Source organism: Prionailurus viverrinus, chromosome E3, assembly GCF_022837055.1.
Source record: "Prionailurus viverrinus isolate Anna chromosome E3, UM_Priviv_1.0, whole genome shotgun sequence".
In the NCBI taxonomy this organism is placed as follows: Eukaryota; Metazoa; Chordata; class Mammalia; order Carnivora; family Felidae; genus Prionailurus; species Prionailurus viverrinus.
The window spans coordinates 9,779,793-9,804,194 of record NC_062576.1 but is presented as its reverse complement, the minus strand read 5'-3'; the positions used below and the strand labels follow the sequence as shown (position 1 = coordinate 9,804,194).

Here is a 24,402-nt window from a genome sequence, read left to right as displayed (position 1 = left end):
TTTGATTTGCATTTCCTAAATGATTAATAATGTTGAGCCTGCGTTTATTCTGGAGAAATGTTCCGTCAAATCCCTTGCCCAGTTTTTCAGTTGGGTTGCCCTTTTGTTGTTGAATGATGACAGTTCTTTATATATTCTGGATCCTAGACCCTTACCAGATTTGTGATTTATAAACATTTCTACCATTGTATCATTTCACTTTCTGGATGATGTCCTCTGACACACAAATGTTCTTAATTTCAGTGATGTTCGCCTTGTCTATATTTTTCTTTGGTTGTTTGTACTTTTGGTGTCAAAACTAAGAAACCCATATCTAATCAAAAGTCACAAAGATTTACACGTGTATTTTCATCAGAGAGTTTTCTCTCGTTCCATCCTCTTCGTAGGGTCCTTTGATGCACAAGTTTTTCATTTTGATGAAGTTCAGTGTATCTCTTTTTTATTTTATTGCCTGTGCTTTTGGTGTCACATCCAAGAAATCATTGCCAAATTCAAAGTCATAAAGATTCCCCCCCCCTGCCATGTTTTCTTCTAAGAGTTTTATAGTTTTAGGGTTTTGATCCATTTTGAGTTCATTTTTGTATATCTTTTTTTTTTTTTTTTTTTTTTTGTACAAGATGAGGATCTGACGTCACTCTTCTGCGTGTGGATATCCAGTTTTCCCAGCACCGTTTGTCAAAAAGATTATCCTTCCATCATGGAAAGTTGCCCATGGGTCTTGGCACCCTTGTTGAAAATCCACTGGCCACGTATGTGAGGGTTTATTTCTGGGCTCTCTGTTCTATTCCATTGTCCACATGCCTGTCCTTAGGCCAGTACCACACCGTTTCGATTACTATAACTTTGTCCAGACTCGTTCTTCATCCATCCTGCCCCCTTGCCCCCAACGCCTTCCCTGCCCTTTCAGGGTCTCCTGATCCTTCCTCTCCTCCAGAATGATTTCTACCACTCCCCTAATGTTGCTCTCCCCTTCCTTGTCCCCAGATCTTCAAGGGGCTCCTTGAAGGATTCTCCCCCTTGATCTCTCCCTTTCTCTCACTCTGCAAACCCACTCTGTCAATCATCTCATGGGCTCTGCCTCCACACTATACTCCAAACCCATCCTCCTCTCTCCGTCTCCACTGTTACCACGTGTGTCTGACCATTGTCATCTTTCTCTAGAACACTGTGCTACCTACTGATGGAACCCCCTATTTTTACTCTTGTCCCTGCCACACAGTAACCAAAGTCATCTCCTTTTTTCCCATTTTTATTGTTTTAAGTTTCTTTACTTTGGGGGAGAGAGAGAATTCCAAGCAGGCTCCACACTGTCAGCGCAGAGACTGATGTGGGGCTCAAACTCACTAACCATGAGATCATGACCTGAGTCAAGATGACAAGTCGGACACTCAACCCACTGAGTCACCCAGGAGTCCCTCCCCCCTCCCCTTTTAAATATTTTATGTGTATTCAAGCATTCCACAGAATGGCCAACAAGCTCTTGAGAAGATGCTCACTGCCCCTAGTCATCGTGGAGAGATAAATTAACACTAAAATGAATGCACACCGACGTTGACAAAGATGGGAAGCAGTTGGAACTCTTAGTTACTGCTGGCAGGAGTATCAAATAAGAGAGCCACGTTGGAAAACTGGTGACCTCCAGTAAAATTCAATTGGTGCTGTTACAGGTTTGGGCTCTCCAGGAAGCACATTCTGAGCTAAAGATTAATATTTATCAGCGGAGTGCTCTTGGGATCAGCACTTAGGGAAAGGAAGGAAGCACGATTGTGGAGGAAAACTAGGGTGTCATTCTGTCTCAGTGGGGGCCTCAGCCAACCCTGGGGGGTTTGAAACCGCCGTGATGATTTAGCATTGAAAAAAATGAATTTTTATCCCCCAGCATCTTTATGATAGCACACTATCTCCAATCATTAACCTTGCTCCTCCCACACTGCAAAATATTTTAGATATCATTCCATATTGATATATAGCTTCCTCGGTTTTTTGTTACATTTTGTTTTTAGGACTGTATGGAGTATTCCTTTGAAGGGCCAGACCGTAATTTATTTATTTTTTTAATGTTTATTTATTTTTGAGACAGAGAGAGACAGAGCATGAACAGGGGAGAGGCAGAGAGAGAGGGAGACACAGAATCCAAAGCGGGCTCCAGGCTCTGAGCTATCAGCACAGGGCTCGACGCAGGGCTCGAACCCACAGAGTGTGAGATCATGACCTGAGCTGAAGTCCGACACTCAACCGACTGAGCCACCCAGGCGCCCCCCACCCCCCAAAATTTTTTTTAATTAAAAAAAAATCACTGATAACTTAAAATTTAAAAAAAATTAAATGTTTTTGTTTTCATTTATTTTTGAGAGAGAGAAACAGAACGCAAGTGGGGGAGGGGCAGAGAGAGAGAGGGAGACACAGAATCTGACATCTAGTCTCCAGGCTCCCAGCTGTCAGCACAGAGCCTGATGCGGGGCTCCAACTCACAGACCATGAGATCATGACCTGAGCCAAAGTCGTTGGAAGCTCAACCGACTGAGCCACCCAGGAGCCCCCAGACCGTAACTTATTAATAATTCCTATGGCAATGTACATCAGGATGTCTCCATTTTGTCATTGCAGCCAACACCACAACGCATAAGACATTTTCCACTTTCCATCTGTCGCTCAAAATACTAGAGGTGGAATTGCTGCTTCAAAGATGTGCCCGTTCGTCATTTTGCAAAATATTGTGAAATTTCCTTCCCCAGAAATTGTACCAATTTTCAATCCTCTCAGCAATGTGAACAGTGCTCATTTCCCCAACCTTTCTAAAGCATGAATGGGTCATGACTGCCCCAGTTTAACCCCGGTAAACTGCAGCGGTCACAAGATAACATCTCACCACCACCCCCACCCCACCCCCGCAGCCTGGGAGGGCTTCCACAATTTGGCTCCTGCCCACCTCACATTCCATGACGCACTGAAGCCCAGTGCTGGGGGAGATCCTGAAGATCACTGTAGAAATCGGGATGCCATCCAGAAGGGGGTGGGAGGGAACTGGGTTTCCGTCCTCAGTGGGGGGGGGGGGGGGGGGGGCGGAGGGGAGATGCGTGTTCAGGCACCAGGCTTGCTGCTGGGCGCCCCCAACCTGTGAATGTGGAACAAGAGAACTGGGGAGAGATGGTGTGGCAAATGAGTGCCACGGAAGGCTGCAGTTACCTTACCTTGGGGTGTTGCCATCCAGGATTTGGGACCTAAACAGGACTACTCAACCGTTACGGGATTAAACTGTCTGGATGAGGGCCGCTTCCCGGGACAGCCAGCAGGTGGCAGCATTCTGCTTTGGGACGGGGCCTTTTCTCCATCATAGAGGAGCCCTGCACGGAGCTGTCCACCAGAGGGCAGTAAGGACGTGGCTAGGAGGCCCCAGGGCGGCGAAACGAAGCTCAAGTCGGGAACTGGCCGCCCATGTCGTTCTGCCCTTCGGCCATCCTCCAGCAACTGACGAGGCAAGAGAGGCAAGTGCGGGGCAACAAGGAGCTGCACTACTCAGTGCGCTCGGGCTGAGAGGCTGGGACCCCTTGGGAGGTCCCCCCAGGGACCTGATGTCCCGCACCCCTGGTGCAGCTCCCCAGCCTCCCGCCCCGCCCCCAGCCCTAGGGAGCTCTGCAAATCATTCTGTGCCTTTTGCAGAGGTGCCCAGAGCTGTCTCAGCTGTGCAAAGTGAGGCATCTGGTCCTTGTTTCTCAGCTCCTCAAACGACCTTTTCTTCCCCACCCAAGGACACCAGCTGTGCAGAGGAGGGACTAACAAATGTGTATGAGCACCCACTATGTCCCAGGATCTACTCTCCAGGTACCAGGCCATAGAGCAGGTCTCTGCCTTCAGGGACCTCACAGTCTAGTGACAGTGCCAGTCAGAGGAGGAAAGATGAGAATAGGCAAGATAGTTTGGGACAGCAGCAAGCACACCAAACAAAGAAGTAACCGGGAGAATCTGGGACCTGGGGAAGGCCCTCCCGAAGGAGCATCCGAGCTGGAGACTTGACGGCTAGCAAGGAAACCACCATACTAGGAGCCAGGAGAAGAACGTTTCAGCAGTGGAAGAGCAGGTGCAAAGGCCCTGAGGTGAGAAAGGCCTTGGCCTCTTTGAAAAACAGAAGGAAAACCAGTGTAGTGAGTGAGGGAATGCATTCATTTCCTGTTGCCGCTATAAGAGGAAATTGCTACATTACTGAATTACTACAAACTCAGGGTCTTAAAAGCAACACAAATGACCACATCACACCCCTTAGGATGGCTACTATCAAAACAAAACAAAACAGACAAAGCAAAACAAAACAAAACACCAAAAAAAAAACACCAAAAACAAAAAACCCAGAAAATAGCAAGCATTGACGAGGATGCAGAGAAAGTAGAACCAGCTCGTTAGTCCTTAGCTGCATTACTCACGATAGCCACAAGGTGGAAGCAAACCCAAGTGTCCGTCCTCTTGGACGCGAGAAAATGTAGTATATACAGAGAATGGAATATCATGTACCCTTTAAAAAGGAAGGACATTCTAACACCTGCTACAACATGGATGGGCCTCGAGGACATGAGGCTCAGTGAAATAAGCAAATCACAAAACACACACACACACTGTATGATTCCACTTCTATGAGGTCCCTAGAGTAGTCAAAATCCTGGAGACAGAAGGTAGAGGGTGGTTATCAGGGGCTGCATGGAGCCGGGGAACGGGGGCTTAGTGCTCCATTGAATACAGACTTTCAGGTCTGGAGATGGAGGGTGGTGAGGGCTGCACAACAGTATGAATGTTTTTAACACCCTCCAAACTATGCACTTAAAAATGGCCGAGATGGTAAGGGTTAAGTGTATTTTACCACAATTTTAAGACTGGAGTGAAACCCCACAGATTTATAGTCTTGACAGTTCTGGGGTTCAGAGTTCGAAATGGACTTTACAGGACTAAAAGCAGGGTGTGGGCGGACCTGTGTTCCTTCTGGAGACTCTTGGGGAGAATCAGTTTCCTTGCTTTTTCCAGCTTCTAGAGATTGACCCATTCCTTGGCCGGCAGCCCCTGCCTCAACCTTCAAAGCCCATAGCTTTGACCCCTGCTTCTGTCTCCTTACCCTCTCTTCCTCTTGCCCTCCTGCCTCCTGAAAAGGACCCTCCCAATTCCATGGGCTCAGGATAACCTCGACTCCTAACTTCATCACATCTGCAAACTAGCTTTTGCTGCATGAGATAGCGTATCGATAGGATATGGATATCCGGAGGTTAGGACACAGACACCCTTGGGAGCCATTATTCTGGCTCCCCCAGGGTATATAAACTGGCAGAAAGATAAGCTGAGAAAGATTCGCAGGGAACAGGACACACACAGATGCACCTAGGCTCTTATGAGTTGTAGCATAGCAGCAACACCTTCTTTTTTTTCTTTTTTTTCAACGCTTATTTATTTTTGGGACAGAGAGAGACAGAGCATGAACGGGGGAGGGGCAGAGAGAGAGGGAGACACAGAATCGGAAACAGGCTCCAGGCTCTGAGCCATCAGCCCAGAGCCCGACGCGGGGCTCGAACTCCCGGACCGCGAGATCGTGACCTGGCTGAAGTCGGACGCTTAACCGACTGCGCCACCCAGGCGCCCCAGCAGCAACACCTTCTGATTTACTTTTGTAAAAAACCACCCAATCGCACTTGCTCATGGATTTGATCTAGAAACTCCGTGTGTGTGTGTGTGTGTGTGTGTGTGTGTGTGTGTGTGTGTGTGTTTTCTGTCTCTCAGCCTCAAAGTCTGGCACCTGGAGAACCAGACACTCTCCAAGCAGGAAGAGAATGCCTGGTAGGACCGCAAACAGAGGCGTCCCTGGGGAGCACGCTTGAGGCCCAGAAGTCTCTCTGTAGACCAAGGGCAAAGGGGGTAGAACAAAAATGACTCATAGTCCCTCGGGGCCCCATCCTCAAGGCTGACGAAAGCCCTTCTTGGCTCATGCCAGTTCTCTACCCCCTGAGCTTAAGAGAAGGTCTTGGGGTCTTCTGGAGGCATAATTGGGAGAAAATGAGGAGGAGGCAGAGTCAGAGAGACAGGAGACTGTTGGAGGCTCCCTTGACCGTAAGATATGTGACATCACTACAGCTCTCGTTCTGCCAGGAGACCAAATGCACTTATCGTGGACCCGCCGCTAAGTGGTAAATGCATCAACCCTCCATATGTGTTTGTGGTTGTGGAGACTCAGAACCGGAGTATCCAAAGGGATTTTAAAAGCCATCGACTTCTACTTCCAAGTGGATGCTTGAATATCTTCAATATTCTCATCAAGTCACCACATGGCCTCTGCTTGCACACTACCAGCGACGGGGAGCTCACTACTGATCAAGGCAGTTCATTTCATGGGTGGACAACCCAAACCGTCAGAAAGGGCTTCCTTGTGTCCCGTGGGCTCGCTGCCATTTCCACCTTTCTCTCTCAATCCTTCCCTCTGGAGTGACACAGGATAAACCTACTCCCTCACCTTCAGGAAAAGCCTCCAGATAGTTAAGCCAGTGGTCAGGACCCCTGACGCTTTTCCAGAGAAAGCTCTCTGGTTCCTTTCATTGTTCCTTGTCAGATATGATTCCGCCCGCCCCTCCTGCTTCCTTCCTAATCCTGGTCCCTTTGGTTAGACAAGCTCTCATTTCCTACATTCTCTTTCAGGGTGGGCGTCTAGAAGTAAACTCAGAACTCCTAGGGCTGCCTGACTGGCACAGAGGAGCTGGGACCACCACCCCCTTCCTCTTCTCAGGGCCTGGACCTGGTTCTAGCAGCCCAAGTTCCCACACTCCTGATTCATATTTCGCTTCCTGTTGAGTAAACCTTAATTAATTTTTATGCCCACTGCTGCACCATGAGAAGCATGAGTTAAATATACCCACTGTTCACTTAAATGTGTCCCATTGATGGGGTGCCTGGGTGAGTCGGTCAGTTAAGCGTCTGACTTCGGCTCAGGTCATGATCTCATGGCTTGTGAGTTCGAGCCCCGCGTCGGGCTCTGTACGAACAGCTCAGAGTCTGGAGCCTGCTTCGGATTCTGTGTCTCCCTCTCTCTCTCCGCCTCTCCCCCGCTCATGTTTTATCTCACTCTCTCTCTCAAAAATAAACATTTAAAAAAATTTAAATGTGTCCCATTGCTATATGTGTGTATGTGTATATATATATATATATATATATATATACACACACACACACACACACAAACGCACGTATATACATATATATGTATATATAGAAAATCTCTGGAAAATTATACGGTTATATTTTAGTACTGAACACAAAGGACAAAAACAATCTCAGGTTCTCTTCCTGAGGCCCATGGGAACACAGACAGGGCCAGAACTACAGAGCGGGCAGAGTAGGGCCAGAGAATGGACACGAATGTTCAGCACAAAGAGCGAAGCATTGTTTCTTTTTCAGTAGCCCAGGTGGCTTAGAGTCAATTTTACATACAGGTAGCAGTAGGCGGGATAGGAGGGGGTAATAATGAAAAGGGCAGAAGATTGGAGCTTGGTAAACCAGAGTCAAATCCTAATCCTACCACTTCCTGCTTGTGACCTCGGGCAGGTTGCCTCACCTTCTTGGGCATCTGGAATCAGGGAAACACATTCTAGTTGTCTACCTAAAATAGCTGTACTCTGGAGAAGCCACTTGTCAGATTTGAAGAGTTGAAATAGACCTGAAGGTTAAGGTGTTTACATTACATTCTAACGCTTCCAACGTCATCTCCTGCCCCTTCCTCTCCAATCCAGCCACTGAAAGCCGCCCCGGCTGTACTCCCAGCCAATTATGGGCCTAGTAGTGGGAGGATCTGAGTTCGAATTCTGTCGGCTACTCAACTGAATTGCTCAGGGCCCTCCTTAGACCTCAGTTTCCTCATCGGTATAATGAGGATAAGCACAGATAAGGCAGGTGCATGTGTGTGCGTGTGTGCGTGTGAGCGAAAGAGCTCTGTAAACCGCAAGACACTGTAATCATTAAGTCTCTGGAGACGAGGCGATGGAATTCAAACCCGCGTCCCCCAATTGGTCCCGGCAGTGCACCTGCGCGGGGCCCCAGGGTTGCACGCCAGAGGGCGCTGCTCCGACTCTCGGCGGCCAGCGCGCGCCGGAGGCTGGCGGCGCGAGCGGATTGGACAGCTCGACGCGGGGCGGGGCCGTGAGGAGGCGGGGCTTCCGGCCACCGCCGCCGCTGTTGCCAGGGGAGACAGCCGCAGGGTGGCGGAAGGAGCCCAGGACCAGCCGGCGCCGAGGCGTGGCGCAGGCACGATGGCGGCCATGGTGGTCTCGGAGCCCGGGTCTCGGAGCTGGTCCTTGTGTCCCGAGGTGCCATCCGCCACCTTCTTCACCGCGCTGCTCTCGCTGCTGGTGTCCGGGCCCCGCCTGTTCCTGCTGCAGCCGCCCCTGGCGCCCTCGGGCCTCTCGCTGCGGTCCGAGGCCCTGCGCAACTGGCAAGGTGAGCAAGCGGGGGCGGGGCCGGGCCGCGGGGCCAGCCCTCTTCCTCCCACCGCTCCCGGCGCTCCCAGTGCCCGAGCCGCGGGCTACACCTCCGGCCACTCCATCCGCAGCGTCATTCTCCCCATCCTGAGAACCAGTCCCGTATCCCGCGTCGTTGTCCCTCCAGAGTCCCATCTTCCCATTAGTCCATCTGTAGTCCTAACCGACCCGAATTTGTTCCCTACCCTGGCGCCACCGGCCTGGTTAAGGCCCCACACCCATTCGCTAGCAAACCGACTTCGTTCACCCATTGCTCGCTCTCCGAGGAGAAGGATTGTTTCCTCTCCCTGTCCCGTCGCATACACACCCCCTAACCTCCCCACTGGCAAAAAATGTCTCTCTCGCCTTCATCAGGACACTTAAGCATCCTCTGTGGCCACCCTCTATAAGCGTCCTGGCCTCTTTGGGGTTTAGAATGTCTTCTACGTACTTGCGTGTATCTTAATCCTGACTCCCTACTCCCAGCTCATGGGAGGGGGGAGGCATCTTGTGCCTTGGGAAAGGTGTTTGTTTTCTCTAGGTGGTTGAATATAAACATCCGCTCATGAGAGACATTCGTAGTCTTTGTCTCTTCCCCGTTCTTTTCTGGGGAGGAAAATGGGAAATTTGTATAGCTTTTGTTGTTTTGCAAAGCACACACTCATGAGCTTTAATCTCCATCCTGTGACGTAGGCTTTATTATTCCCCATTATTTAGGTGAAACAGGCGTCAGTAGGGAACCGCAGAGCTATTAAGTCTTGCAATGGAGACAGGAACACGGGTTTTTTATTGTATGATGTTTGGGAACTGGAGCCTTGGGGGTGTATTATGATACCCAAATCATATAGAGTAACTTCTAGAATCTTCACATTTATACTTGGAATTTCAGTTCATACTTGGAATGGTTTCAACAAATCATAAAGTACTCATCAGATCATGAAATTTTACAGAGATGGCCTGAGGTATATGGTTGCCTCCCTGTCCAAATCAAAAACTGTCCCCCACCACCACCCTGGATACACAGAGCGCATCCTCAGAGATATTTAAGATGTCAGTGTAAACCGAGCTCCCCCTTTTTCCCTTTAGCTCACAGCTTCTCTGAGTGTGGGGCTCATGGGCATGTGAGTATCTGACAGATAAGAGACCTTGGAAGTCCTCAGAGGTAATGCTATCATTTTAAATGAAGAAACCGAAGCTCGCAGGGCCCATGACTTGACTGAGCTTCCGCCAGCCTGGACATGACCGAGCCAAGATTCCACTTCAAGCCTTTAGGCCTCCAAGGCTCAGTATTACTACTACCTCACCAGTCCCCTCCTTCACTTTAGTGTGGGGGGACTGGGGGGACATAAAAGTACATAAGAAGTGACTGCTTTTAGAAAAATAGGAGTAGTATTTTCTGCTGTCTTACTGCCATAAAGCATTGCTCTACCTGTAAGGTTGGGTACGCACTTTGAAGAAAGATGTCTGAGTTCTATATTTTATTAGTGATAGTTTTATAATCGTTGCAGGTGCAAAATAATTCATGGTCCCTTTTTTCTTCTCTGAACAGCCACTATGGAAGGAGAGGTCAGGATTACAGCCGAGGAGACTGGCACACAGAGTGTTAAGTGATACCCACTCAATCCACCCTGAAGCTGTTACAATTAATTAACCCTCAAACTGCCCGGTGAGATAGGTCAGTATTAAAACCTAAAATAAAAAATTAAAAAGGATTATGAAGCACGTTAACAAATTCCAAGACCATCCCATGCTAAAAAGTGTCATTTTTTTTCCCCCCACGTGGAAGCCAGTCACAGACTTGCTCCAGGTCTGGGGAAGAGCAAGGGCTGGATGTCACACTTCTGCTTTGAGCCTTGGGTCCTCCAGTGCTGTCTCCCACTGCCTTTCATGGCTCCTGGCTGATTTGCTCTGGTGCTGACAGCCTGCCACTCCCCCTTCCCGAGGTGGGTTGTAGCCTGGCTTTCCCTCCGGTAGAGCCCCTCTCGGTCAAGCCTCTAACCCTGCCTGTCCCCTCTGCAGTTTACAGGCTGGTGACGTACATCTTTGTCTACGAGAATCCAATCTCCCTGCTCTGCGGTGCCATCATCATCTGGCGCTTTGCTGGCAATTTCGAGAGAACCGTGGGCACCGTCCGCCATTGCTTCTTCACCGTGATCTTCGCCATCTTCTCTGCTATCATCTTCCTGTCGTTTGAAGCCGTGTCATCGCTTTCGAAGCTGGGGGAGGTGGAGGATGCCAGAGGCTTCACCCCCGTGGCTTTTGCCATGCTGGGCGTCAACTCTGTCCGCTCTCGGATGAGGAGGGCCCTGGTCTTTGGCATGGTTGTGCCCTCGATGCTGGTGCCGTGGCTCCTGCTCTGTGCCTCCTGGCTCATTCCCCAGACCTCCTTCCTCAGTAATGTCTGCGGACTTGGGATTGGGCTGACATGTATCCTTCGTGGAAGGGAACTGTAGGGTGGTGACATGGCAAGCGGTGAACCACGGTGGAGGGTCTGGGCGGAGGGCGGAGGTAGAGCCATGGGCTCAGGTGTAGGTGATCCAGGTTTGAACTTCAGCTTTGAAACCCATGTGGTCTTGGGCCGGTCACTTCCCTTCTCTGGGCCAGAATTTTGCCGCCTGGAAAGTGTCAACATAGCTAGCTTTCTTTTCATGCCAGCGTAGCATTGCCAGTTAGTGAAATATTCTGACTTGAGGTTTTTTTCTTCCTTGTAAATGGAGGCATAAACCCTACGTTTGGCTAGTTATGACGTGAGTTTTCATGGGAAGAATCTGAGATACCCATGAGCTGGAGATGTTCCATGAAAGGAATAGGAAATAGGTTTGTTTGGGTTGGGTTGGGTTGGGTTTAGTCTTTTTGTCAGAAGAAACAATGTTTAAAATTTATTTTTAATGTTCATTTTTGAGAGGGAGAGAGCTCTTTCTCTCTGCATGCATGTCAGGGAGGGGCAGAGAGAAAGACACACACACACACACACACACACACACACACACACACACACAGAATCCAAAGCAGGCTCCAGGCTCCAAGCTGTCAGCGCAGAGTTTGACACGGGGCTCGAACTCGTGAATCATGAGATCATGACCTGAGCCGAAGTCGGACGCTTAACTGACTGAGCCATCCAGGCACCCCCAGTAGAAAATTTTTTAAAGACAGGCAGGGTCCTATGGGTGGTTAAAAACTTAGGATAAGCCTTACAACCCTTGTATAAATATTCTGGCCGTTGGGGGGGGGGGGTGGGGGGAGGGGCATTCTAAAATACAATGTGGGTTACCTTTCTTTATTGCTTAAAAAAACATTTTTTGGGGTGCCTGGGTGGCTCAGTCGGTTAAGCGGCCGACTTCGGCTCAGGTCATGATCTCACGGTCTATGAGTTCGAGCCTCGCGTCGGGCTCTGGGCTGACAGCTCAGAGCCTGGAGCCTGTATCAGATTCTGTGTCTCCCTCTCTCTGACCCTCCCCTGTTCATGCTCTGTCTCTCTCTGTCTCAAAAATAAACGTTAAAAAAAAAAAAATTAAAAAAAAAAAATGAAACTTTTTTTTTTTTTTTTTTTCAACGTTTATTTATTTTTGGGACAGAGAGAGACAGAGCATGAACGGGGGAGGGGCAGAGAGAGAGGGAGACACAGAATCGGAAACAGGCTCCAGGCTCTGAGCCATCAGCCCAGAGCCTGACGCGGGGCTCGAACTCACGGACCGTGAGATCGTGACCTGGCTGAAGTCGGACGCTTAACCGACTGCGCCACCCAGGCGCCCCAAAACGAAACATTTTTTTAAGTGATCTCTATGCCCAACCTGAGGCTTGAACTCACAGTCCCAAGATCAAGAGTCTCATGCTCTACCAGCTGAGGCGCCAGGTGCCTCCAGGGGGTTACTTTCTTCAACATTAGAAATGGTTAGTGTTGGAGGTTGAATAAGGTACATTCTTAAAATATTTTTCTTTTCTTTCAGTTTATTTTAAGAGCAAGAGAGTGCTTGAGCAGGGGAGGGACAGAGAGAGAGGGAGAGAGAATCCCAAGCAGCACAGAGCCTGACACGGGGCTCGAACTCATGAACCGTGAGATCATGACCTGAGCCAAAATCAAGGGTGGTTTGCTTAACCCCCTAAGCTACCCAGGCACCCTCTAAAATCTCTTTCTTTTTTTTTTTTTTTTTTTTTTTAATTTTTTTTTTTTTAACGTTTATTTATTTTTGAGACAGAGAGAGACAGAGCATGAACGGGGGAGGGTCAGAGAGAGGGAGACACAGAATCGGAAACAGGCTCCAGGCTCTGAGCCATCAGCCCAGAGCCCGACGCGGGGCTCGAACTCATGGACCGCGAGATCGTGACCTGGCTGAAGTCGGACGCTCAACCGACTGCGCCACCCAGGCGCCCCTAAAATCTCTTTCAATGCGTGATTCTATAAGCTATTAGGGTAGGTAAATATACATTGATCACATAGTTCTTATTTATCTTATTTTAAAAATTTAATTCATTTATTTTGAACCTTTTTTAAATTAAAAAAATGTTTTTAATGTTTATTTATTTTTGAGAGAGAGAGAGAGAACGCAAGCGGGGGGGGGGGGGGGGGCAGAGAGAGAGGGAGACACAGGATCCAAAGCAGGCTCCAGGCTCTAAGCTGTCAGCACAGAGCCTGACATAGGGCTCGAACCCATGAACCATGAGATATGACCCGAGCTGAAGACAGAGGTTTAACCAACTGAGCTACCAGGCGCCCCAAACCTTTTTTTCTAATATGAAAATTTAAAGCTATAAACTCTTCTGTAAGCACTACTTTAGCTGCATCCCACAAATTTTGATGTTGTCTTTTCATTTTTAATGGGTTAAAAGTATTTTCTAATTTTCCTTGGGATTTTTTCGTAGACCCAAGGGTTATTTACAAGTGAGTTGCTTAATTTCTACATTTTTGGTGCTTTTTCACATTTCTTTTTGTTGATGATTTCTAATTTCCTTTCAAAAGGTCAGAGCGCATTCTTTTGCAGATTGTAGTCCTTTTAAATTATTTTCTGGCTCAGCATTTGATATATCTTGGTGAACGTTCTGTGTGTAAGAAGAATGTGCATTCTGCGGTTGGTGTAGTGTTCCATTTATGTCCATTAGGTCAAGGTTTTGATCTTATTCTAGCCTTCTATACACTTGCACTTGTTCTGTCAGTTACTGAAAGGGGACTGTTGAAATCTCCAACTAAAGTTGTGGATTTATCTATGTTTTCCTTGCAGTTCTTGTCAGTTTTTGCTTCAAGTGTATCGAAGGTCTTATTGGATGCATACATATCTAGGATTGTTATGTCATCTTGATGAATTCACCCTTTATCATTGTGAAATGGACGATTTTAGTCTCTGGTAATATTCTTTGTTCCAGAGTCTTTGTTAGCTGATATTACTATGTAATTCTACCTTTCTTTCTTAAAATTAGGATTTATAGGGTATATATATTTCCATCTTTACAGATCTTTTTTAATGTTTATGTATTTTCAAGAAAGAGTGAGAGCACGAGTGGGGGAGGGGCAAAGAGCGAGGGAGACAGGATCTGAAGTGAGCTCCACACTCTCAGTGCAGAGCCAATGTGGGACTCGAACTCACGACCTGAACCAAAACCAAAAGTTGGACATTTCACTGACTGAGCCACCCAGGCACCCCTCCATCTTTATAGTTTTAATATGTTTGTGTCTTTAATTTTTTTTTAATGTTTATCTACCTATTTTAGGAAATAGAGATAATGAGCGGGAGGGGGGAGTAGAGAGGGAGGGAGGAGAGAGAGGGAGACAGAGAATCTCAAGCAGGCTCCACGCTGTCAGCACAGAGCCCAATGCGGGGCTCAAACCCACACACCGTGAGATCATGACCTGAGCCAAAACCAAGAGTTGGGCGCTTAACCAACTGAGCCATCCAGGTGCCCCTGTGTCTTTAAATTTAACACATATTTCTTGGGGTGCCTGGGTGGCTCAGTTGGTTAAGCACCCAACTGTTTAAAACAAACTCTTTTTTTTAAGTTTATTTATTTTGAGAGAGACCGTGCAAGCAGGAGAGGAGCAAAGAAAGAGGAAGACAGAATCCCAAGCAGGCTCTGTATTGTCAGCACAGAGCCCATGCAGTGCTCAAACTCAGCCAACTGTGAGATCATGACCTGAGCTGAAATCAAGAGTTGGACGCTTGACTGACTGAGCCATCCAGGTGCCCCATATACCCAACTCTTTGATTTTGATTCAGGTTATAATCTCATGTTGCTCATGGTTCATGGGATCCAGCCCCATGTTGGGCTCTGTGCTGATAGCACAGAGACTGCTTGGGATTCTCTCTCTCTCTCTCTCTCTCTCTCTCTCTCTCTCTCTCCCTCTCCCTCTCCCTCCCCCCCCGCATGCTCTCTTTCAAAATAAATAAACATTAAAAAAAATAAAAATAAAACATGTTTCTTGTAGATAGCATATAGTTGGTTCTCCAGTCTATCTCTGCCTTTTAAATGGTACATTTAGCTCATGTGCATTTAGTATAATTATTGATATGTTGGGGTTAAGTCTGCCTGCTTGCTTTTTGTTTTTTCTTTGTCCCAAATGTTCTTCGTGCCTTTTTTTCCCTCTTTTCCTAACTTCAACAGAATATTTTTTTTGGTATCTCATATTTAAAGATTGACTCTCATGGGTTTGCTGTGTTTGCTCTTTGTCTTATTTTTTAGTGGTTGCTGTAGAGTTTACAATATACATTTTTAATTTATCACAGACTACTTACAGATTATATACCACGTTGTAACTGAAGAATCTCACGGAATTGTGTTTCTGTTTTCCTTCTTTTCATTCTTTGTGTTGTTATTGTCCTACATTTTATTTCTACTGTTGTCTTATGTGTTATAAACTTCACAATACATTGCTATTACTTTAAAAAAATTTTTTTAAGATGTGCATTTTTTAATGTTTGTTTATTTTTGAGAGAGATAGAGTGCAAACGGGAGGGGCAGAGAGAGAGGGAGACACAAAATCTGAAGCAGCCTCCAGCTCTGAGCTGTCAACACAGAGCCCAACGCAGGTCTTGAACTCATGAACCATGAGATCATGACCTGAGCTAAAGTTGGACGCTTAACCAACTGAGCCACCCAGATACCCCTACATTGCTATTACTTTTGTTTCCAACAGTCAGTTATATATTTTTTAATTTAAAAAAGCAGCGTTTACCCACATACTTGCCATTTCTAATTCTCTTCATTCTTTTGTGTGGATCCAAGTTTCCATCTGGTATCATTTTTCTTTTGCCTGAAGAACCTCCCTTCATACCCGTACCCCCCAGTAGGTACACTGGTGACAAATTCTCTCCGCTTTCAGTGCTCTGAAAATGCCTTTATTTCACCACATACAGAATTCTGGCCTTCTCTGATCTTCTTTCACTTTTAAAGATGTCATTGCATTACTCCTGGCTTATATTCTTTTATCATGAGGAGGCAGTAATCATTTGTATTGTTTTCCCTATATAATTCGTTGTTTTCCTCGGGCTTCTTTCACAATTTTTTATCATTGGTTTTCAGCTGTTTAATTGTCATGTACCTTTGGAGTGATTTTCTTTGTTTTCCTCGCTTGTAGTTGGCCATTGGATCTTGGATCTGTGAGTTTACAGTTTTCATACAAGCCTAAAAAAATTATCCTCATTATGTCTCCAAGTATTTTTTTCTCTTCTACTTTCCCCACTTCTTCCAGGGTGCCAATTAAACATATGTTAGACTACTTAGTATTGTTCAGTGGGTCCCTGAGGCTCTGTTTATTTTGTATTTTTTTTTAGCTTTCTTCCCCCTCTCCCTTTCAGTTTGGATAATTTCTATTCCATTGCCTTCCAGCTGGGTGATCTCTTTTTCTTCAGTGTGTGCCCAGCTGTTAAACCCATCTGCTTGGGTTTTTTTCCCCCTCATGTTGTATATTTCAGCTCAGGAGGTTCTTTTTTTTATATATATATAGTTTTCATTTCCATATTGGGATTCTTCATCTGTTCCTTCATTGTGTTTTCCTTTAAACCCTTCATATACTTCCATATAGTAGCTGTTTGTAAAATAGCTATTTATAGTAGCTATTTTAAAACATTTTGTCTGTTAACACCATCATGTCTGTCATTTCTGGATCTGTTTTTGACAGATTTTCCTGCTGTTAATGGACCCACTTTCTTGCTTCTTCACGCGTCTCGTAATCTTTTAGTTTACACTAGACACTGCGAATGCTGTGGTATCCGGGGCTGAGTTGTGGTTTTTTTTCTTTTTTTTAACAAGTGTTGATTTTTTTCCTGATAGGCAGTTCATTTATTTGGCAAGGCATTACCTTTTTGGAAGTCTCGTCTGAATGCCCTGGTGTCAGCGAGGTCTCTTTCCCCTGTGTGGTTAGAACTCGAGCATGTCCCTGCCCCCTGTGAGCTCCCCGTTGTTAAGCGAACAGCTCCCGGGTAGTTGTTCCCTCAGTAGCTCAGTAGCTGTTCTTTGCCTGGCTTGAGGCGTCTTGGCCTGTGGGTGTGCACATGGGCATTCAGCTAAAGACTCGGGGAACCCCATGCATGTTTCTGGAGCTCCTTCCCAGAGCACCTCCCTTCTCTCCATTACTCTGATCTGGAAATCCCAGGCCCTTTTTCCTCTCTGAATTCTTTATCTATCTCTTCAATGCAGGAGAAAAAAAAAAGCTCTTCTCTGCTTGGATTCCCCTTCGGATGCTGTAGTTTGGAAAGTGCCTCCAGGCTGAAAGCCAGTTCCATCTTGAGGCTCACTTAATTGTTTCCCTTTTCGTAGGTATCACAGTCTGGCAGTGTTTGCCGCTCAAAGTCTGAAGGCAAGTGTGTAAAATGTTGTATCCTGGCTCACAGTTATCTATGGTGGGAGGACCAGTCTGGCATTGGGACTTCAGCAGAGTCAGAGGCAGAACAGACCTTTGAGGTCATTCTGAAGTCATCAGCCGCGACAACTTTGAACTCCTTCACAGCATCGGTTAATGCTGGAACTCAGCATTTGGAGATGTACTCCTCCCTGAAAGAATTTAGTAACACGCAGGGGGCATTTTCGGTTGTCACAAAGACTAAGTGCTACTGCCCCTTAGTCGCCGGTGGCCGGAGCTGCCGAGGGAAACAGTCGAGCCCCACAAAGAACTGTCTTGCTCACATTCCAGCGAGGAGCGCTGGCTTGAGGAACATTCTCGGTGCTTCCTTACAGCCTTCCCTCCATCCCCACCCTCTCCCAGCTACTGCTGCTCCCCACTTAGGGTTCAGCGTGCATGTCCCTTCCTAGAGAAAGTCGTCTTGATCTCCCTAGACTAGCTTAGGGTCCCCGGCCTGGTCTTCCAGATAATCCCTTTCTTATCCCTACTGACCCTACCCTAGTGACTTACCCCTTGCCTGGCCCTCCTCATTTCTTAGTTCCTGGAAGTAACAGATGTTCAGTAAACATTTGCCAAAAAGATGGATGGGTGGACAGACGGACAAAAGCTGAATCTTTATGACTGCCTAGGCAGTGGTGGGTTGACACGGGCCAGACGGCCAGAGTGCCGTCACACCACTTGTTTGAGGCGGTGACAGTGTGGGGGAAATTGCTGCCGAAGAGGCCCACGTGAAGCTCACTTGGTCACGTTGAGGCAAGGTGCCTTCTGTTTGGGGACAAAGTACAAGATGTCAGTCCTCCCAGAGGGTGCTGGGACAGCCTCCTGCCTCATCCCACTGCAGGCACAGAGGCGTGTGCCAGCTTGACGGGTTGCAGGAATGACAGGGCTCAAGGGATGGGCTGGGTGAGGTGTCGGCACCGATCGGCCCCCCCACCCCCACCCCCTGCCTCCCCCGACGGTTGGTTCATGTTCCCTCTGAGGTGCAGGGAATAGAAACTCAACTCTTGGTTTCCCTGGAGCTCAGGCTGGTGGCAGAATAAACGTGGGAACCTGTACTCTGTGAGGAGTGTCCGGCCCGCCTCCCTCGAGCTGCCTCCAATTTCACTTAATATGTCGACCTCAGATGGCCTCACCTACTGCTACTCCATCGACCTCTCAGAGCGAGTAGCCCTGAAGCTCGACCAGAAGTTCCCCTTCAGCCTGATGAGGAGGATTTCGGTGTTCAAGTACATCTCGGGCTCTTCAGCCGAAAGAAGGGCAGCCCACAGCCGGAAGTAAGTTACAGAATTCTTGGAGCTTATTCTTGAAGCAATTCCAGGGCTTGTAGAGAGAGTGTGGCTGGCTGAGTATCATGGGAGAAAGGACCAGGGTGTGGGCAGGTCCGGGCCCAGAATGCGCATGCACAAATGTCGTCCGAGCACTCGGGACTCTGGCCAGCCGGAATGGGAAAAGCCTTCATACGTCATTCTGACTGACTTGTGACAGACTGTGGGAGGGAGTGGCCCCATCTAGCGTTGTCACCAGCCCTCTGCGCCGACGAGCACCCTGCACAGGTCCAGCCGGGCCCTGGCAGGGAGCCCTGGTAAGAAGCAGACAGTCCACACACAGCTGATGCGGTGGCTTAGACGTGAAACAGCACAGGGCCTGAGAGGCAGAGTTTTCTTGGCCACCCGGCAGGAGGTGAGGTTTCCAGTCTTCTGGTCCAGGCTCACTCCACGGAAGGTGTCAGGCAAGCCGCCCAGGCCCATGTAGTCTCACTCCTTCCTACCAGAGAAGAGGACCAAGGAGTTCGAGAGTCTTTCTCTAGGTGTCAGGGGGATAGGAGAGCCCAGTCTCGAACTAAGGTCTCTTCTTCCAGGCCCAGCTCACCCCCTTTCCACTGTTCCCCACTTCTGGTCTGTGGCTGCCTCCATGCTTAGACTTTACCACGTAGGAAGTTTTCTTTCCTTCAGTGGTCTCCCCAAAGGAAACGACTCACTGTGAAGTTCAGATGCTTTGCCAACGGCCCTTTTCTACCTTCAACCAGCTGTGGAATAGATTCTGCGCTCTGGGCCGACCTAGATGCAGGGTTTCGGTTGACTTGGAAGCTGCTCTTTGTAGCTGATTTCAGGAGGTGGATGCCCCTGGCCTTCACCAGCTCAGGGCCCTTTGACCATTTCCTAAAAAGGGGGACATTGGCAGGGGAGGGCACTGCTGGGGAGTACTGGGAAAACTAGAAATGCGCATGCACCCAGTTTGCTTCAGGCAGGTGATCCCTGGGGTCTAAATGTGGGAGAGTTGAAAGTTAGGTGTATTGTGGCTTGTAGGCTTTTCATTGTTCTCATAAACTTGAGAGGGGACTTAAGGGGCGTTTGGGTGCAGACTTGCACCCTGTGAAGGAACCCTCCTTTCAGACAGCTGAGGGCGGTCACCTGGCATGAACTTACACCCCTCTCCCGGCTGGGAGCTCATCATGAATGAGAAAGTTCTCCCATGCTGAAGCGCAGCTGCCTCTCTGTAACTGGGACACTTGGGTGGTACATCTGATTCTGTTTCATCATGGCAGACAGATCCGGGTCAGGGAGGTGATGATCCCCCAGTTCTTTCCGCATTCCTCACATGGCATGGCATACGGTTTCTCGTTATCCTGGCCTGGTACAGGCACCCGGGACAGAAAGTGATGTTTCAGATGGCCTGACGGGGACACTGGCATGACAACATGTGTGTTTGTCTGGCAGTTACGCGGTCTGAACAACTTTGCGTCCTTGGAGGCTCTTGCAGAACTTCTGGTGGCCCAAATCCTCTGTTCTTTTTTTTTTTTTTTAATGTTTTATTTATTTTTGAGACAGTGAGAGACAGAGCATGAACAGGGGAGGGTCAGAGAGAGGGAGACACAGAATCTGAAACAGGCTCCAGGCTCTGAGCTGTCAGCGCAGGGCCCGACGCGCGGCTCAAACTCACGGACCGAGAGATCATGACCTGAGCTGAAGTCGGCCGCTTAACCGACTGAGCCACCCAGGCGCCCCCCAAATCCTCTGTATTCTTAAGAATCCCAGAAGTGCCATTAAGTGCTTTGTTCCTGTACTTAAACAGCTGATTTGTAAAATCAGGTTCTTTTTTAAAAATTTTTTTGATGTTTATTTTTGAGAGAGAGAGAGTGTGTGCAAGCAGTGTAGGAGCAGAGAGGGAGACAGACAGAATCGGAAGCAGGCTCTAGGCCCCGAGCCGTCAGCACAGAGTCTGATGCAGGGCTCGAACTTACAAACCATGAGATCATGACCTGAGCCAAAGTCACATACTTAACTGACTGAGCCATCCAGGCACCCCATAAAATCTAGTTCTAACTGAAATATCTACAGATTCAGTGCAATCATCCACCACAAACATCAGTGGTATTGGCAATCATTGTCCATATTTGGAACTGCGCCGAAGTTCAGGCTGTGTCTCCATTCGTGGTCCCAGCCACATGGTCTGTGGTGGGGTCTTTAATCTCTGCATGGGCAGCTCCAGACATCTGGCTCGATGGTTCCTGCCGGCCGGGACTTTGAGCTCTGAGTCTTCATTCCTGAAGCCACAGGTAGAAAACCTCACAGCAGACAGGGCCTGGGCCCAAGCCCCGTGTTACCCATTAGAGCCCTCCTGCCCTTCCTCCCTTAGAGGTTGGTCTATTCTCTTTGGGTGCAATTGCTGAGCCGGCCACAGGCACACTGACGGCCGTGATCCGGTCCCACCTTCGTCTCATCTGGGTGGCAAAGTCTGTGAGCGGTTCCACCTCAGGTGGCCTTAGGAGCTCAGCGTCCCTTCATCCTACAGGCTCACTGCAGGCCTGTGAATGGGCGCTTCCCTCTCAGGGCATTTCCTGACCGGCTGAGATTAACCTTCCTCCCCACTTGGTGCTCAGAGCTAGTTATAGAAAATGGCCAAAGCATGTTGTCCTATAAAGCGGTACGGTGATCCCAAGCTTTTCTCATGTACGATGACAGCTGGGGGGCCTTGGCATCACCATGGGAATGACCGTTTTCTCTCTTGTTCCTTTCCAGGCTGAACCCTGTGCCCGGCTCCTACCCCACGCAGAGTGGCCACCCTCACCTGTCCCCGAGCCACCCTGTCGCCCAGATGCAGCATGCCAGTGGCCAGAAACTAGCCCCCTGGCCAGCCTGCGCTCCCGGGCACATGCCCAGCCTGCCTCCATACCAGCCGGCCTCCGGCCTGTGTTACGTACAGAACCATTTTGGCACAACCCCTAACTCCTCCGGTGTCTACCCGGCTACCGCGGGTGCCTCCCTGGGGGTCCAGCCTCCCACCCCTCTCAACTGCCCTGGCACTGTGTATTCTGGGGCCCTGGCCGCTCCAGCGGCTGCGGGCTCCAAGGAGTGCTCAAGGGTCCTGATCCCCTGATAGGGAATCTCTAGGGAAGTTCTCTCCCATCTTGGCTTTCTGAAGAAGGTCCTCTCCGAGCTGAGCTAAGATTTTCTTGACAAAAAATTATTTATCAAACACCTCTATGTGCCAGGCTCTGTGTCGAGTATTTTGATATATATCCTATTTCAACCCTGTTCATCCTCACCACAACTTTGTGAAGTGCGATTTAGCGTCACCAGTTTACAGACCTGGAGGGCGAGACGCTCTGCAGTCACATGAAGTCACGTAGTTTTCGTAGTGGCACATCCGGGCTTCTGGGCTCCGGGGCCCCTCCCACCTGCCGCCCTGCCTCCCAGAGAAGGCCTGGAAGGTGAGGGTCAGCAGCGACTGCCAGCAGCCAATCCTAACTCTGCGTTTCCTCCCCGTGTGTGTGGTGCTCTTGGTTCCAGTGCCCGCTTGTCTGTGTCTACTCTTCGGGAGCTCCCAGCTGCCCTGCCGGGCAGTCCCCGGGCCCGTGTAGTATTTCTCCCCTACAGTGGCCCAGCCCCCGCCCCGGCCTTGTGCCCCAGGGGCGGTGAGGTGGGCCGCGTGAGCCACAGCAGCATGCTGATGGATCCATAGTGTTGATTACCTTTGTATAAAGAAACAGCCTCCAACCTGCCCGTGGTGTGTGGTCTCTTCGTGGTCTGGCCGGGGCCGGAGAGAGCAGAGCTGGGCAGTGGAGGAGGGGGGTGTGACGGCGAAGAGGAGAGATGGATCTGGGTTGAGCGGGGCAGACGACCTACATGCGGTGGGGACCCGACGTGGCCGGGGTGTGGGGAGCGGCGGAGGGGCAGCAAAGGTGGTGGGGTAGCCGGAGGCGGAATCGGGCAGCTCGGACAACCCCGAGCTTGGCAATGGCAGGAAGCCACCGTGCCCCTAGGGAGCAGCTGCAGGCTGGGACCAACAAGGAGGGCTGCCTGGCAGGACCTCCTCCGAGGGGTGAGGCGGGCACTGGCTGCACTGGCATCCGAAGCCAGAGGCCTGAGAAGAGGCCAGCTCCCCTGCCCATTGTCTCATGTACCGTCAGGGCTTCCCACGGGCTAGATTAGCCAGAACCCACCGGCGAGCAAGCCCAGGAAATGGAGTTTGCAGGGGTCAGTCCCTCTCATGGAAGGCAGGACAAGGACAGGGCTGTGCCTGAGCCCGGAGGCGCCTGCCCAACCTGAGGGCCGTGGCTTCTGATCCATCGGCTGGAGCTCCTCCCGGTGGTCAAGAAAGCACGCCAACTGGCAGGTGTGTTCATAGATTTTACAACGCGTGACCTTCATTTATTCCAGGAGCTGAGTGCCCTGCTCTGTGCTGGCTTTTTAAAAAGTCCTGGGTATGAGAAGTGGATAAGGCACACCCACAAGTCCACCCAGCCCTGGGGGCCGGGCAGTGACAGGCACACGCTGGGTGGCCTGCCCTGGGTGAGGGGGTGGGGGACAGACTGTGAAGTAGGCTTCACTGGCTGAGCAGTTGGGTGTCTAGACCACAGCTGAGAGTTGTCTGCAAGCATAGAGCGAGTCTGGCAGGGCCCGGCCTGGGGCCTCTGTTCAAGCACCCAGGGCACCGGTCCCACGGTGTCACTCGGTGAGTGCAGTCTTCTTTGTGTCTCTGCAAACGTTTCCCCGACACTCCAGTTCCAGGCCTGTGTCCAGAAGCAGGTACGAGGACCACGTGTTCCCGGTGTGACAGGGCCACATCCCTTGTGTCTGGCTTACTACGTGGACTGGCTGGTCGTCGCTGTGGGGGCTGTGGGGATGATCAGGCTGATGGGCCCTGTCACAGGTCCCTGAGTAGCACGGCCGGAGGGGACTCAGAGGTCGTTCAGTCCCATCACCTCTTCCACTGCTACTTTTGCCAGGAGGCAGCGTGGGTCCAGCAGAACAGCCAGCAGCAGCCCCCAACCCGGCCCCTGTAACAACCACTGCTCTGGGACGGATTCTGCCAAGTCTGTGTGATCCCTGGGCTTCAGTTGGTCTGGCTGCAGCTCATTTTCTAGGGCCTGGCGGGGATCCCAAGCCCCTCCCCATTTACCCGTTGAATCTGCCACTAGTGTGTCTCCTGTCCATGAACACTGAGTGTGTGCTAAGTCTCTGGCTGGGACGAGAGACTGAGATAAAGGCGAGTCCACAGGACGCATGGGGCTGGCGCTCAATAAATATTTGCTGAATATCTGGATAGATGAGCAGGTGATCCCTGCCCTTTGGAAGCTCAGGGGTGGGAGGGATGGCCAAATACGGAATTGAAATTCAGCAATGCTTTTCACGCACTCGTTGGGAGGCCCCCTGACCAGCCTGGAGAGCTGGAAACCGGTTGGATGCCAGGCACACACCCTTCCGTAGAGAGAGAGAGGGAAGGAGAGAGGCGTTAACCACGGCTGTCGCGTTCAGCTTCAGAGAAAGCCATTATTCCGTGCTCGATAGAGACTGCTCTTGTCTCCCTAGGCAAGGCAGGACTCACTGCTGCCAGAGAAGCTTCTAGATGTTGTCTAGTTGCCCTGCTTTGTCAGCAGGGGGAGGAGGCCTCTACAAACATCCCCTGGGCTGGGCTCCCCAGGCTGGGGGTCCAGGAGGGAAAGACTGGCTCCTATCCTCTGAGGGACTCAGATTCACAGATACGCCCCACCTTGCGAGGCTTCCTTCTGTCACACACCTGTTCTTTCCTTAGTTCTTCCATGTAGTGAACGCTGAGAGCAACCGCTGAGTTCCAGGCCTGTGCTAGGCTGGCTCTGGG

General features: G+C 49.7%; 1 protein-coding gene across 4 annotated transcripts; it reads left to right on the top strand.

The window, feature by feature from the left end:
* The first annotated feature begins 8,203 nt into the window (after window positions 1-8,203).
* Window positions 8,204-22,302, top strand: RHBDD2 (rhomboid domain containing 2). 4 transcript variants are annotated; one of them, XM_047839258.1, is made up of 6 exons: window positions 8,320-8,454; window positions 10,024-10,149; window positions 10,265-10,417; window positions 10,494-10,901; window positions 18,425-18,575; window positions 21,321-22,302. In XM_047839258.1, exons 4-6 carry the CDS (start codon window positions 10,739-10,741, stop codon window positions 21,676-21,678), a joined length of 672 nt encoding a protein of 223 aa, XP_047695214.1. In that variant the 5' UTR covers window positions 8,320-8,454; window positions 10,024-10,149; window positions 10,265-10,417; window positions 10,494-10,738; the 3' UTR covers window positions 21,679-22,302. The 4 variants fall into 4 exon arrangements, with proteins under 4 accessions (XP_047695211.1, XP_047695214.1, XP_047695215.1 ...); XM_047839259.1 differs by having other exon boundaries at window positions 10,261-10,417; XM_047839257.1 differs by lacking the exon at window positions 10,265-10,417.
* The last annotated feature ends 2,100 nt before the right edge of the window (window positions 22,303-24,402 follow it).

Bases quoted from the DNA above. Each gene is read 5' to 3' on its own strand.
- RHBDD2 (XM_047839255.1), top strand. From the start codon at position 8,268: ATGGCGGCCATGGTGGTCTCGGAGCCCGGGTCTCGGAGCTGGTCCTTG. The intron at 10,902-18,424 runs GTATCCTTCGTG...TGTCGACCTCAG, and splicing joins ACTTGGGATTGGGCTGACAT to ATGGCCTCACCTACTGCTAC. The intron at 18,576-21,320 runs GTAAGTTACAGA...GTTCCTTTCCAG, and splicing joins AGGGCAGCCCACAGCCGGAA to GCTGAACCCTGTGCCCGGCT.